The 12,053-nt window shown below is 48.7% G+C and overlaps 1 protein-coding gene across 9 annotated transcripts in view; it reads left to right on the top strand.

The window, feature by feature from the left end:
• Window positions 1–12,053, top strand: part of TEAD3 (TEA domain transcription factor 3) — a 36,126-nt gene that overhangs the window by 4,110 nt on the left and 19,963 nt on the right. The window contains exon 1 of one of the 9 annotated variants that reach the window (XM_056818108.1): window positions 3,836–4,041. The exons of the other annotated variants lie outside the window; for them this stretch is intronic. Within the exon in view, the coding sequence (XP_056674086.1) occupies window positions 4,024–4,041 (18 nt within the window). The 5' untranslated portion in view covers window positions 3,836–4,023. Of the gene's footprint in view, window positions 1–3,835; window positions 4,042–12,053 lie in introns of those variants that run through there. 9 annotated transcript variants of the gene reach the window in all.

Raw genomic sequence — 12,053 nt, 5'->3', positions numbered from 1 at the left:
ACTGAAAATGAAGGTGCTTCCAAAAAGGCTCTCACCTCCACCAGGGAGGAGGCAAAGATGAACTCTAGAAGAGAAGGCTGGTAGGAAAAAGCCTGACCTAGGAGTCCAAAGAGGGCAAAGGAGGGGTCCAGTGCCAGCTTGGGATGGGGCAAAAGAAGATTATCCTCCTGGGAGCCATTAAGGAAGAGAATAGGAAAGGTAAAGGAGGTTCTAAGGTTGCTTAGGGTTCAGAATGGATGTTAAGGGGCATGGGAGAACTTAATCTAAACTCAGAAGCTGCACAAAGTAGAATATATCTGTCTTTAATGTTCAAGATTCTGATACCCACCCTTACCATGCCTTGGTGCCTCCGGAATCAAGAGACACCATAGTATAGTGAATAGTCCCCTACCCCCTGGCCACCAGTCACTGTGAGGCTCACTTTCCTCATATGCAAAAGCAGGGGAGAGGGGGAGAGTTGAGTCAAAAGAAGTCCCTTCCAACGCCATATCTATAATCCTAGGAGGTTCTGTGACCAGAGCTCTTCAGAGATCAGCAGATCACTACACAAGCCAGGCTCCCTTGCCCCCACCTCTCTGTCCCTTTCCAAAATACTCTTGTTGCTGTCCAGCTGCTTGCATGCTCTTCTCTGCAAGTGACTACAACCCTTTCAGATGGGTTGATGATACTCTGTGGGAACTAGAATAAGTGAAAGCGCTATATATCCCACAGAGAGCAAAAGGCAAAGGACACCCTGGGTAATTTCAAGTACTTTGGGCTTCGTCCTCCTTCATGCTGGGGTGGTGGTAGGGAGAAGGGAGTATCTCCCACCCCCTCATCCCAATGATCCGGGCCCCTGAGGTTTCCTGGAGCACTGATTACTTCCTGCACTCTCTGCCAGGCCGGAAAAGACAGGAAGTGATAGAGGAACTGCTGGGGGAGAGGGGGGAGAGAGAGGGAGAGAGAGAGAGAGACAGAGAGAGAGAGAGAGAGAGAGAGAGAGAGAGAGAGAGAGAGAGAGAGAGAGAGAGAGAGATGTGCATCCTGTATGTATATGAGAATAAATATAACTTTGTACATATGTGTGTTAGAGAACACATGTGATACTTTGTGAGAGAAGAAGGACCATGTGGAGTGACTGAAACAATGTTATGTATTTGTGACACTGTGGTGACTGTTTCTAAACTAACATGCAACTCTGGCTGGCTTTATCTGTGAGAAACTGAGACAAAGACTGAGGCAGAGAGAAAAACTATGTGCAGAACTGAGGTGAGGGGTCTGTGATACTACATGTGACTGGGAGAGATTGTATATATGTGTGAAACTGGAAAAGCAAGGGCCAGAGATTTCATGTAACTTTATAGGAGACAGTGAGTGACTCTATGACTTTTGCAACTAGGAAGCACTGACATGCTGTGGCCACTTTTGCTTATGTGTAAAGGACTATGAAAGAAAAATGCTCTAGGACCAAACTGATAGAAAGACACTGAGAGTGTGCCTGACATCAAACATGACAAAGACTAAGAGAAGTTAAGTATGTGAGGGCAAGAGGAGAGGGGAGAAAGAAGAGAGAGAAAAGAGGGGAGAGACAGATACACAAAAGACAAACATACAGAAAGAAGACAAACATACACAGAAAGAGAGGCACAGCCATCAGGAAGGGAAGAAGGAAGAAAGACCCACAGAGAAAAGAGATAAAGAAAGGGAGTTGGCAGAGAAAAAAAAAGCTGGGTGGGAATAGAGAATAAGTCAGAAGAGAGAAACAGAGTTTGAAGACTCTTTAACCTGTGCATATGTGAAATTTAGAGTGTTTGAACTATACCATGACTCTAAGGACCATGTGTTGGGTGATGGAGAGGGAACTAACTAGTGTGAGTACGTGTGACTAGAGTAGAGCCTGTGAGAAATTCTGTGTGTTGTCACTTGTGGAACTTGTGTGTGAGCCTGGAGTAGCTTCCTGGGACATCTGCAGGCCAGGGTTACAGGCAGGTTACTTACCTACCAGGTGTGTGTTATCTAGCTGTCCCTTCTTCCCCCACCCCAGTCACCTGCTTCTCTCAGGATCGAGGCCAGGGGCTATATAGGACCATCGGCCAGGCCTGGGGAACTGGGAAGTTCTGGTTTAGCTGTCCTGAGAGAGGAGGGTAGGGGGCTGGGGCAGAAGGAAGCTCCTGTCCTCTCAAAGAGACAGAGCAGGGTTGAGGGGCTCAGAATGTTAGAACTGAGAGGAACCTTGCTGGTTATGTAGTCCAACTTCTTCTCCCTCTTCTGCCACACCCCCAGAACCCCACTTCCTATCCTGCTCCTTGCTCCTGGGAAGTTCCTTTTTCCATTGCTCTGGCACTAAAAGGCTACCCTGCAGAAAGAAACACATGCCCAGGCCCCGGCACATCTCTTGGTATCCCCCCAATTCTTCTGCTCTCCCAGCTTGCTGGAAGAACCCCACTATTTTGCTCCCAGAGGATCTTCTTTAACCGTTCCCAACCCCCATACTCCTGTGCCCATGTCCCTGTGTGCATGTGGAGAGAGTGAGGCTGCCCAGCCCAAATTGGAAGCATATTAGGAGGAGGGGGGAGGGAGAGAAGGGGAGGAGCCCCCTTTATCCCTCCCTCCCTTCCCCACCCCCCCCTACCGCTACCACCACTAGCTTGCCTAGCCCGGCTCTCCAAATTGCTTCCTCCTGTAGAAAGCCCGACCCTGCTTCTCTGGGGCTAGCTATAGCCCCTTACTCCCCACTAGTTGGGGGTGTGGTTGCTTAGGCTGACTCTCTCCGAGGGACTTCAGCTAAGGGGGAGCCAGGTGGGCCCCCCAGCCCAGGCCTGTAGAGTGGCCACGTCTAGGGAGGGAGCAGGCTGGCAGCTGGGGAACAGCTGGCCCTCAAGTGGGGGTGGGAGGGGGGAAGGGGTATGGGAGGGAAAGGCAATGGAGCAGCTGGCAGTGGGTAATGGGATGGGGGGTGGGGAAGGCCCCAAAGTCCTAAGAGTACATGTATCTCTCCCTCTCTCTTCTCCCTTTCCCAAGCTTCTTTACCAACCAGGTTTAGGGGTGGGGGTGGGGAGAAGAGCGGTGCATTTGGCCACGATGGGGCCTCTACTTCTCTCTGTGGATATAGGGAACATCTCTAGACCTATTGATCAATCCTGAATTTTTCCACCAGTTGAATTATCCAGGGGATGGCTGGACAATGCCCGCCACTCACTGCACCCCACATTGCCTCCCTCCCTGCACTCCTCTAGCATGGGATCTCCCCAAAGCTAAACCTCAGACAGGGCTTGGGCGAGGACCCCACTCACAACTCAGAAAAGTAATCAGGCAGGGGGTGGCGCCCAGGGGGCTGTTTCTCCAGAGCTCACTCCTCTTCTCACCAGGACAGCAATTTCCTGAAGCCAGATAACTGGAGCTAAGGCCTCTCCCCGAGGGTGGGGAGTGGGCTGGAGGTGTTGAACCCCTGGGAGATTCTGCTCTCCTGTCCGAAGAGCTCCACCAGGCCCAAGATAGGCTCCTCCGTGGGCTAGGGGCTTTGGTGGGGGAAGGGGGGTGGTAAGAGGGCCCCGGGCATCCAGAGGCCTAGCCCCAGCTACAGGGAGCAGTCCAGCCAGTTCTTCTGGTGTATCAGGCCCCAAGGGGAGTGGGCAGGCAAGAGGCCCCTTATCATCTCACCTGTCCTCAAGCCTGCCCAGGCACCTTCCCCATCTTTCCCTGCCTGCCCTCCCCCCACTCTCAGGCCCAAGCTAGGGCAGACCCTAGGACCAGGACAGAGGGCAGGGATGGGCCATATCTGTAGATAGGAGTGGGTGGAAGAATCTAGAGGTCACAGTAAGCAGAGTAGACGGTTTCAAGAGAGAAAAGAGACTGTCGGTATCTCCCAGGATTGAGTTCTGGGCCAGGGAAGAGCGAGCGCCATATTGTACACCTAGTAGATACCTAGGAAATATTTGTGGATTGGAGGTTGGAAAAACTAAAGCCAGTGAAGATGGTGGGGTGCGGAGCAGGAATCAGTTTTTGCATTGGAATCCTTAAAGAGTGAGCACAATCGGTGGTGAGATGGATGGCACATGGCAGGTAAGGGGAAGGTTCTGGGTCCTTCAGAAGCCTTGATTAGGATGCTTCTCCTCCTACTGCCTTGTTTCCTATCACTCTGCCCATTACTTCTCTGTTTTTCTTTCCTCTCACCCTCTTTCTCTCTTCCACTATTTTTTCTGTCTCTTCTCTCTTCTCCCTCAGGTTTTCTCTGTCGTCCTCCTCTTCCTCTGTCTCTTTCCCTGTCTCCCCTTCTCTGTTCTTTTTCTTCCTATTCTTCCTTTTATATCTGTTTGTCCTCCCCATCTTTCTTTCCCTTCATTCATCTCTCACTTTCTTTTTTTTTTCAATCTCTATCTGTATGTTCTGCCCTAATTCCCTCTTTCTCAATCCTTTCTTCTCTCTCTCTTCTCCCCTTTCTCTTTTACTTTTCACCTTCCTGTCCCAGGCTGACTTCTTTACCCATATCCTCATCTCTGTCATTGTACAATTTTCTCTTTTATCAGTGTCCTCCTCTTCCCCCAAAAGCTCTGGACTTAAGAAGCAGGAGACTCCGAGTCTTATCTCAGCTTGGCCATTTTCTGTGTCACTGTAGGCTAGATGCTTAGTCTCTGATCCTCAGTTTCCTCATCTTTGAAATATTTACACTCCCTTCCTCACAGGATTGTTTGGGAAGGAAGAGTTTGGTAAAGCTTAACATGCTCTACAAATGTGAGTTGTTATTGGTATTCATCAATGGCATAGTCAAACAGTACTGAGGTTGGCTACAGCCTGGAAAGACAAGCAGGGGGGGAAGAAATGGGCTGTCAATGTCTATGGAAAAAGAGGTTTCCCTCCCATCTATCCTATCTCTGCTGCAAGGGGAGAGTCTCCAGCACTGGGGGCCCGACAAAGGTGCACACCAAGCCTACTCCTCGGAGACAAGAAGCTGAAGGTGTTTCCTACTCCCTCAGCCTTGCTCTAATTCCCAAGGGGACTGGCTGGCTAGTCTGCCTTCATTGACCCCTTCCCCCTTCTCATGAAATGGGCACTAGGGCCAGAAGTGGTCTGCTAAGCTTTGCTACTTTGGCCCACGGGAGGGCCCTGCTAGCTCTCACCTTTGAAGTTCTCCCTACCCTAGCCAGCCTGGTAGAGGGGGGAAAGCACCAGATATAATGTTAGAAAATCTGGGTTCAAATCCCGCTCTACCACTTATATGTGACCTTGGGCAAATCACTTTCTCTCTATTAATTCTACTGGTGAAATGAAGTGTTTCTTCTAGCTCTGAATCCTCTGTTCATCTGATCTCAAGGCCCCTAATTGTCTCTAAGCCTCTAGCTTACTGTCCTCTCCCCAACCTTCCCTTAATTTTTTTTGATCCTTTCTTTCTGTCCTGGCTATAACTACAAGACAAAAGGGCAAGGAATAGGCAAATTAAGTTAAGTGACTTGCCTAGGGTCACACAGCTAGGAAGTGTCTAAGGCCAAAGTTGAATCCAGGTCTTCCTGGTCCAGACCTTTATCTCCCAAGCCATCTAGCTGCCCCCTCCCTGATTTTTTTTTATCTCCAGCTCCTAGGCATAGGCTATGTCAGAAAAGTCCAAACTGGCATAGCCACACAGGGTGGTAGTGGGGATGGAGAAGCCCTGACTTTCCTTCCTGTTTCTTAGGAGGTCATTAGTGTGGATCTTAGGGTACATGACTGGCTTTGATTCAACCAGTCCTCAGTTCCCTCCCTGATACCATCACTCTTTAACCCCTGCACTACCCTTTTGTAAATGCTTTTAAACCACATTGGAGGGGACAGCTGTGTGACTCAGTGGATTGAGAGCCAGATCTAGAGATGGGAGGTCCTGGGTTCAAATGTGACCTCAGCCACTTGGGCAAGTCACTTAACTCCCATTGCCTAGCCCTTACCAATCTTCTGGTTTGAAATCAATACACAGCATTATTCTAAAAAGGAAGTCGAGGGTTTAAAAACATCAGGTTGGGGAGGGCAGAGAGGTGACTTAATGGTTAGAGCACCAGACTAGGAGTTGGGAAGACCTTGGTTCAAATATGCCTCACAAATTTCCTAACTATGTGAGCCTGGACAAGTCACTTAACCCCATTTGCCTATCCCTTGCCCTTCTGTTTTAGAGTTGTTACTAAGACAGAAAGGAAGGGTTTAAAAATATATGGGGAAATAAAGACTGGCAACATGGTTTCACTGGCATAAAGAACTCTCTCTACTCATGCAAATCAGTTATGTCTCTATGATTTATAAAGTTAGAAATTTGTCTGGGAAACTAAGAGATTAAGTGACTTGTCTAGGGTAATACGGGAGTGGTTTTTGTTTTGTTTTGTTTTTTTAAACCCTTACTTTCTGTCTTAGACTCTATTCGATGTATTGGTTCTAAGGCAGAAGAATGCTAAGGGTTAGGCAATGGGGGTTAAGTGACTTGCCCAGGGCTACACAGCTAGGAAGTATCAGGACCTCCTATCTCCAGGCCTGGCTCTCAATCCAGCTTCCCATACAGTAGTATTTTTAAAGGTAAGACTTGAATGCAGATCTTTCTGACTTAAAGTTCTTTTTCTTTCTGCTATTCCATGTTGCCTTTCAAAGTGTTATTAAATTATTGCTATTATTATTATTTATTTCCCCTTACCAACATGATGAGGTTATAGTATCCTAGCTGTAAAGCTAGAAGGTCAGGGGCAGCCAGTTGGCTCAGTGGCTAGAGAACCAGGCTTAGAAACAAGAGGATCTGAGTTCAAGTCTAGTCTCAGATACTTCCTAGCTGTGTGACCCTGGACAAGTCACTTAACCTTGATTGCCTAGCTCTTGCTGCTCTTCTGTCTTAGAATTAATCCTCAGACAAAAGGTAAGGGTTTAAAAAAACAAAATTGGAAGGTCATTTAATCCAACCTTTTCATTTTACAGAGGAGGGAACTGAGACCCAGAAAAATTAAGTTAAGAGGCTTGTCCAAGGTCACAGAGGCAGGCAGGAATTGGCAGCCTGGTCCCCTGACCCCCAGTTTAGCCTGTGTCCTTTGAGCCATGCTGCTTCCCAGAGTTCTGCTGGGGGAATAAAGGAAAGGAGGGAGCATGTACCATTTTTACACGTCAGTGTGTGTCTTCATGTGTCTGATGGTCTATGTAAGTTAGTGTTTGTAGCTGTCCCCAGATTCCCACAGGGGGCTGCACATGAAGTTGTGTGTTCGGGTGTCGGAAAGTTCATTTGAATAGACGGGCCCTAGTTGGGTGGAGGGTGGGGGCAGCTCTTTTCCGTGTCCCCTTCCCAGCCCCCATTCTTCTCGCTCTGAGCACCCCCTCTCTTAGATCCTCCCTCCCCCTACGGCTCATCCGCTGGATGCAGTCCTGGCCAGGGGCAGCCTGCTTCCCCCCACCCCCCCCCACCCCAAGTCAGTCCTGGCTCCTGCCGTGTTCTCCTTATTTGGCCACAGTGCTCCCGAGGGGGGCGGGGCGGGGGCTGACATCACCTCGAGAAGGGAAGGAGGGGCAGGGGGTAGGGAATTGGGGGAGGCAGAAAAGTTTCTTTAGAGATCCCTGGGGCTGCCAGCCCCCCCCCCCCACTACCCTACTATTGAAGCTCTGAAAGGCTAAGACTTTGGGGATGGCTTCATGGAGGAAATCAGTTCCCAGTACTCCTTCACTGAGAAAACTAGGGGTGTGAGGGAAGCATCTAGCCCAAGTAAGGGCCCAGGAAGCCGCCCCCTCCCCTTCATCTTCCTCCCACTCCTGCCTCAGATAGATAGGCTTAACCCTGGCTGTCCAGAGACTCGAATTTTGAGTGCCTTACATCCTGGTTCTCCATCCACAAGAAAGACAGATTCTCTGGGGCTTGGGGGGGCCTCTCTGCTTGGCCCCACTCAGCTCCCCTCCCCCTACAGCCCTCACATTTCAATCTCTAGGTCACTTGTGGCTCTAATCCCTTCCTTTCCAGGGAACTTTGAGGGAGGTGGAGAGGAGCTCTGAGGCTCCTGGGAGATAGAGAAGAAAGGAAACCCAGGCCTCTTGGCTTCCTGGGGCTTCCTGGGGCAAGCTCTAGGATAGGGATCAAGAACAGGGAGAACTCTCTATCTTGTCTGGTACTTGGTTTGAAATCTCTGTCTCTGTCTCTCTTTCTCTTCCTCTCCCTCCCTTTCTTCTCTCTCACTTCCTTTCTCTCTCCCTCTCTTCTTCTCTCTCTCCCTGCCTCTCCCCAACTCTCTCTCTTGCTCTGTCTATTTTTGTCTCTTCTTCTCTCCCCATTTCCTCTGTCATTCTATCTCTGTGTCTCTTTGTCTTTCTTTCCTAGGCCTTGTGTCAAGAACACTTAAGTTCAAACATTTACTTGCTGTGTGATCCTGAGTAAGTTACTTAAACTCTCTCTACCTCGGTTTTCTTAACAGTACAATGGGGATGATGATAGAGCCTACTTCCCAGGGTTGTTGTGGGAATCAAATGAAATAATTTTAAAGTGCTTAGCAGAGTACCTTGCATATAGGAGATGGTTAATAAATGTTTCCTCCCTTTTTCTCTTCCCCCTCCTCCTCTCTCTGACTTTCTTACTTTGGTTTTTTTCTTCCCTAATTTCTTTTTCTCTTTGTTTCTCCCTTGATCTGACTGTCTGTTTCCTTCTCTCTCCCCTTCCTCCTCTGACATTATCCTTCCCCTTTCCCCCTTCTCTATATCTCTCTTTCACCTTCCTTCTCTTGTCTCTGTCTCTCAACAAGTCAACAAATATCCATTAATCATCTACCCTTTGCTAGGCATTGAAGATACAAAGACCACGGGAAAATAGCCCTGCTTTCTAGGAGCATTCATTCTGCTGGAGAATATGACCTAAGGGGGCCAAGAGTGTCATAATGGCACACCTCTCTCTCTCTCTCTCCCCTCTCTTTCTCTCTCTCTCCCCTCTCCTTCTCTCTCCTCTCTCCCTCTCTCTCCTCTCTCCTCTCTCTCTCTCTCTCCCCTCTCTTTCTCTCTCTCTCTCCTCTCTTTCTCTCTATCTGTCTCTCTCTTCTCCCTTCTCTCTCCCCTCACTTTCTCTCCTCTCTCTCTCCCCTCTCTCCTCACTTTCTCTCTCTCTCACTCTCTCTCTCTTCTCCCCTCTCTCTCTCCCCTCACTTTCTCTCCTCTCTCTCTCCCCTCTCTCCTCACTTTCTCTCTCTCTCACTCTCTCTCTCTTCTCCCCTCTCTCTCTCCCCTCACTTTCTCTCCTCTCTCTCTCCCCTCTCTCCTCACTTTCTCTCTCTCTCTCTCTCTCTCTCTCTCTCTCTCTCTCTCTCTCTCTCTCTCTCACTCTCTCTCTCTCTCTCTCTTTCTCTCTCTCTCTCTCTCTCTCTCTCTCTCTCTCTCTCTCTCTCTCATCTCTCCTTTGTCTCTCTCTCTCCCCCTGTATCCTACAATCAGAGAAGTCACTCTTGGAGTGGGCCATCAGGGCTTTGAGGACAGGCTTATGGGTCTGCACTGGGGCTTCCTGGGCTCCTTCACTTGCCCAGACCTGACTGCTTCTTGGCACAAATGCTCCCTTAGATTCAAGAACTGATGCCTACAGTCATTGCCATGACAACCAAGCACCTTCTTTCCATTATTGCAGGACATGTCCATCTTCACATCTAGCTGAAGAACAGGATTCCCCTAAATACCTTCTTTGCTTGTCCCCCTTCCCCCAACTGACCCATCATCACCTAAGAAGCTTTATCTGAGCCTCAAAGGCTTAGGGCAAAGAGATCTCTCGTCTCCTTGACTTCCATGTCCAATTATGCCCCATGCAAGAGAGCTTCTGTGCCAGTATCTTGCCCTCCCTCCACCAATTCTCTAAGCCTCAGACTGGGAGAAGGTGGCCACCCACTTCTCAGAACAGCGAGTGAGCATTATCCTAAGACAGACACCTTATCCTGGGCACCTCCTCTCTCTTGTCTACAGGGGGTGTGGGCCTGGCACTAGAGAGAGCCATACAGGATCTGGAACTGTGAGAGATTGTTAGGGTTCAGAGCATTAATGGCTTTATAGGCTGTATGTGGCACCATGTGAGTTTATGCAGACATATGTGGGGAAAACATCAGTGCAGTGGGCAGAGCAATGGCCTTGGGTAGGAACTGCCCTTCATCTTTCCTTGTATGCCTGGCACTTAGCACAGGGCCTGGCACATAGTAAGTGCTAGTTGACTACTGAAGAAGACTTGGGTTCGAACTTGCTAGCTATGTGACCCTGGGCAAGTCATTTAACTTTCTTGAACCTCAGTTTTCTCATCTGCAAAATGGATATAATGGCCTCTGCTTCATATGAGGATCGAATGGGCATGCATGGGTATGTAAAATGCTTTGCAAATCTATACAGTACTGATGTGTTCTGGTAGCAAGAATTTCTTTCCTGAAAGTTCTATATACCAGTGAAATCAGAAGTTCTGTCCCAAAGTGAAAGTGCTTTTACAATGGGAGCTATGGCATTAGAGAAGACCACCCACCCACCCCTTCTCAGGCCCTTCCCATTCCCATTGTTGGACCCCTTTTCCTGTAACACATAATCTGGGTCATTTATTTTGACACAACTCATGACTGGTTCCCATTTTTGTGGGTATAAATTCTATCTCCCCAGAAGGACTGTAAATGCCTATAGGGCTTCTTTAACCCATAATATAGAAATTCAATCAATATTTCTTGGTTAAATAAAAATAAATGAATGAATGAATGAATGAATGAGGATGAGATCTCATGGTGTCATTTGGGGATCCACAGAACTCTGTAGGGGTTTTTGGGTTTTTTTCCCTGAAACTCTTGCCTTCTATCTTAGACTCAATATACTTGAAACAAGATACTTGGGTATCAGTTCCAGGGCAGAAGAGTAGTAAGGGCCAGGCAGTTGGGATTAAGTGACTTGGCCTAGGGTCACACAGCTAGGAAGTGTCTGAGATCAGATTTGAACCTAGGACCTCCTATCTAGATTTGGCTCTTAATCCACTGAGCCACCAATGCTTCTTGGGCTCTGTAGGGTTTTATAGAATGCTTTGAAATAAAATGGAACCATGAGAGTAAGAGGCCAAAGCCCCAAAGCTAGCATGTCAAAAGTATGGATCGGAGGCAGCTAGGTGGCTCAGTGGCTATAGAGTCAAACCTGGAGATGAGGGAACCTGTGTTCATATCTGGCCTTAGACACTTCCTAACCATGTAATCCTGGGCAAGTCACTTAACCTCAACTGCCCAGACCTTACAGCTCTTCTATCTTGGACCAGATACAGTGTCAATTAATTCAAAGATGGAAGGTAAGGGTTTGTTTTTTTTTTATGGGGGGGAGTTGTTTTTTTTTTAAGTATGAATGAATGCTTGGAGTGAGATGGAGAGGTATAAGAGTCAAAGAACCTAGGTGCAGAAGAAAAATAATGAGTCCCTGGTTCTTCCTAAAACTCTCTTTTCCCTCAATATCAGCCATGTTGGTGGCATTCTTTCATTACCCCATCCCTTCTGGACCAAAGTGTGGTCAAGCTCCCCCAGGCCTTCCACCCTTTGACCACAGACCTGTTGGTAAAGTGGAATGAATACTGGATTTGGAAGAGTCAAAGGACTTGGGTTTCCACTGGCCCTTTATTGCCGATGCGACCTTAACTAAGTCACCTAATCCTTCGGAGCATTTATCTGTAAAATCTCTGGGATCTCTAAGATTCCCTTTAACTGGACATCCGTGGCTTTGGGGAGCAGGGCTTGGAGGAGATCCCTTCCTGGGAAGGCTGTGGGGAGCAGGGCTTGGAGGAGATCCCTTCTTGGGAAGGCTGTAGGGAGCAGGACTTGGAGGAGATCCCTTCCTGGGAAGGCTGTGGGGAGCAGAGCTTGGAGGAGATCCCTTCTTGGGAAGGCTGTAGGGAGCAGGACTTGGAGGAGATCCCTTCCTGGGAAGGCTGTGGGGAGCAGGGCTTGGAGGAGATCCCTTCCTGGGAAGGCTGTGGGGAGCAGGGCTTGGAGGAGATCCCTTCTTGGGAAGGCTGTGGGGAGCAGGACTTGGAGGAGATCCCTTCCTGGGAAGGCTGTGGGGAGCAGAGCTTGGAGGAGATCCCTTCTTGGGAAGGCTGTAGGGAGCAGGACTTGGAGGAGATC

The sequence above is a fragment of the Monodelphis domestica genome, chromosome 2, assembly GCF_027887165.1.
Source record: "Monodelphis domestica isolate mMonDom1 chromosome 2, mMonDom1.pri, whole genome shotgun sequence".
NCBI lineage: Eukaryota > Metazoa > Chordata > Mammalia > Didelphimorphia > Didelphidae > Monodelphis > Monodelphis domestica.
The sequence above is the reverse complement of the archived record's forward strand: the minus strand, read 5'-3'. Positions and strand labels throughout refer to the sequence as shown.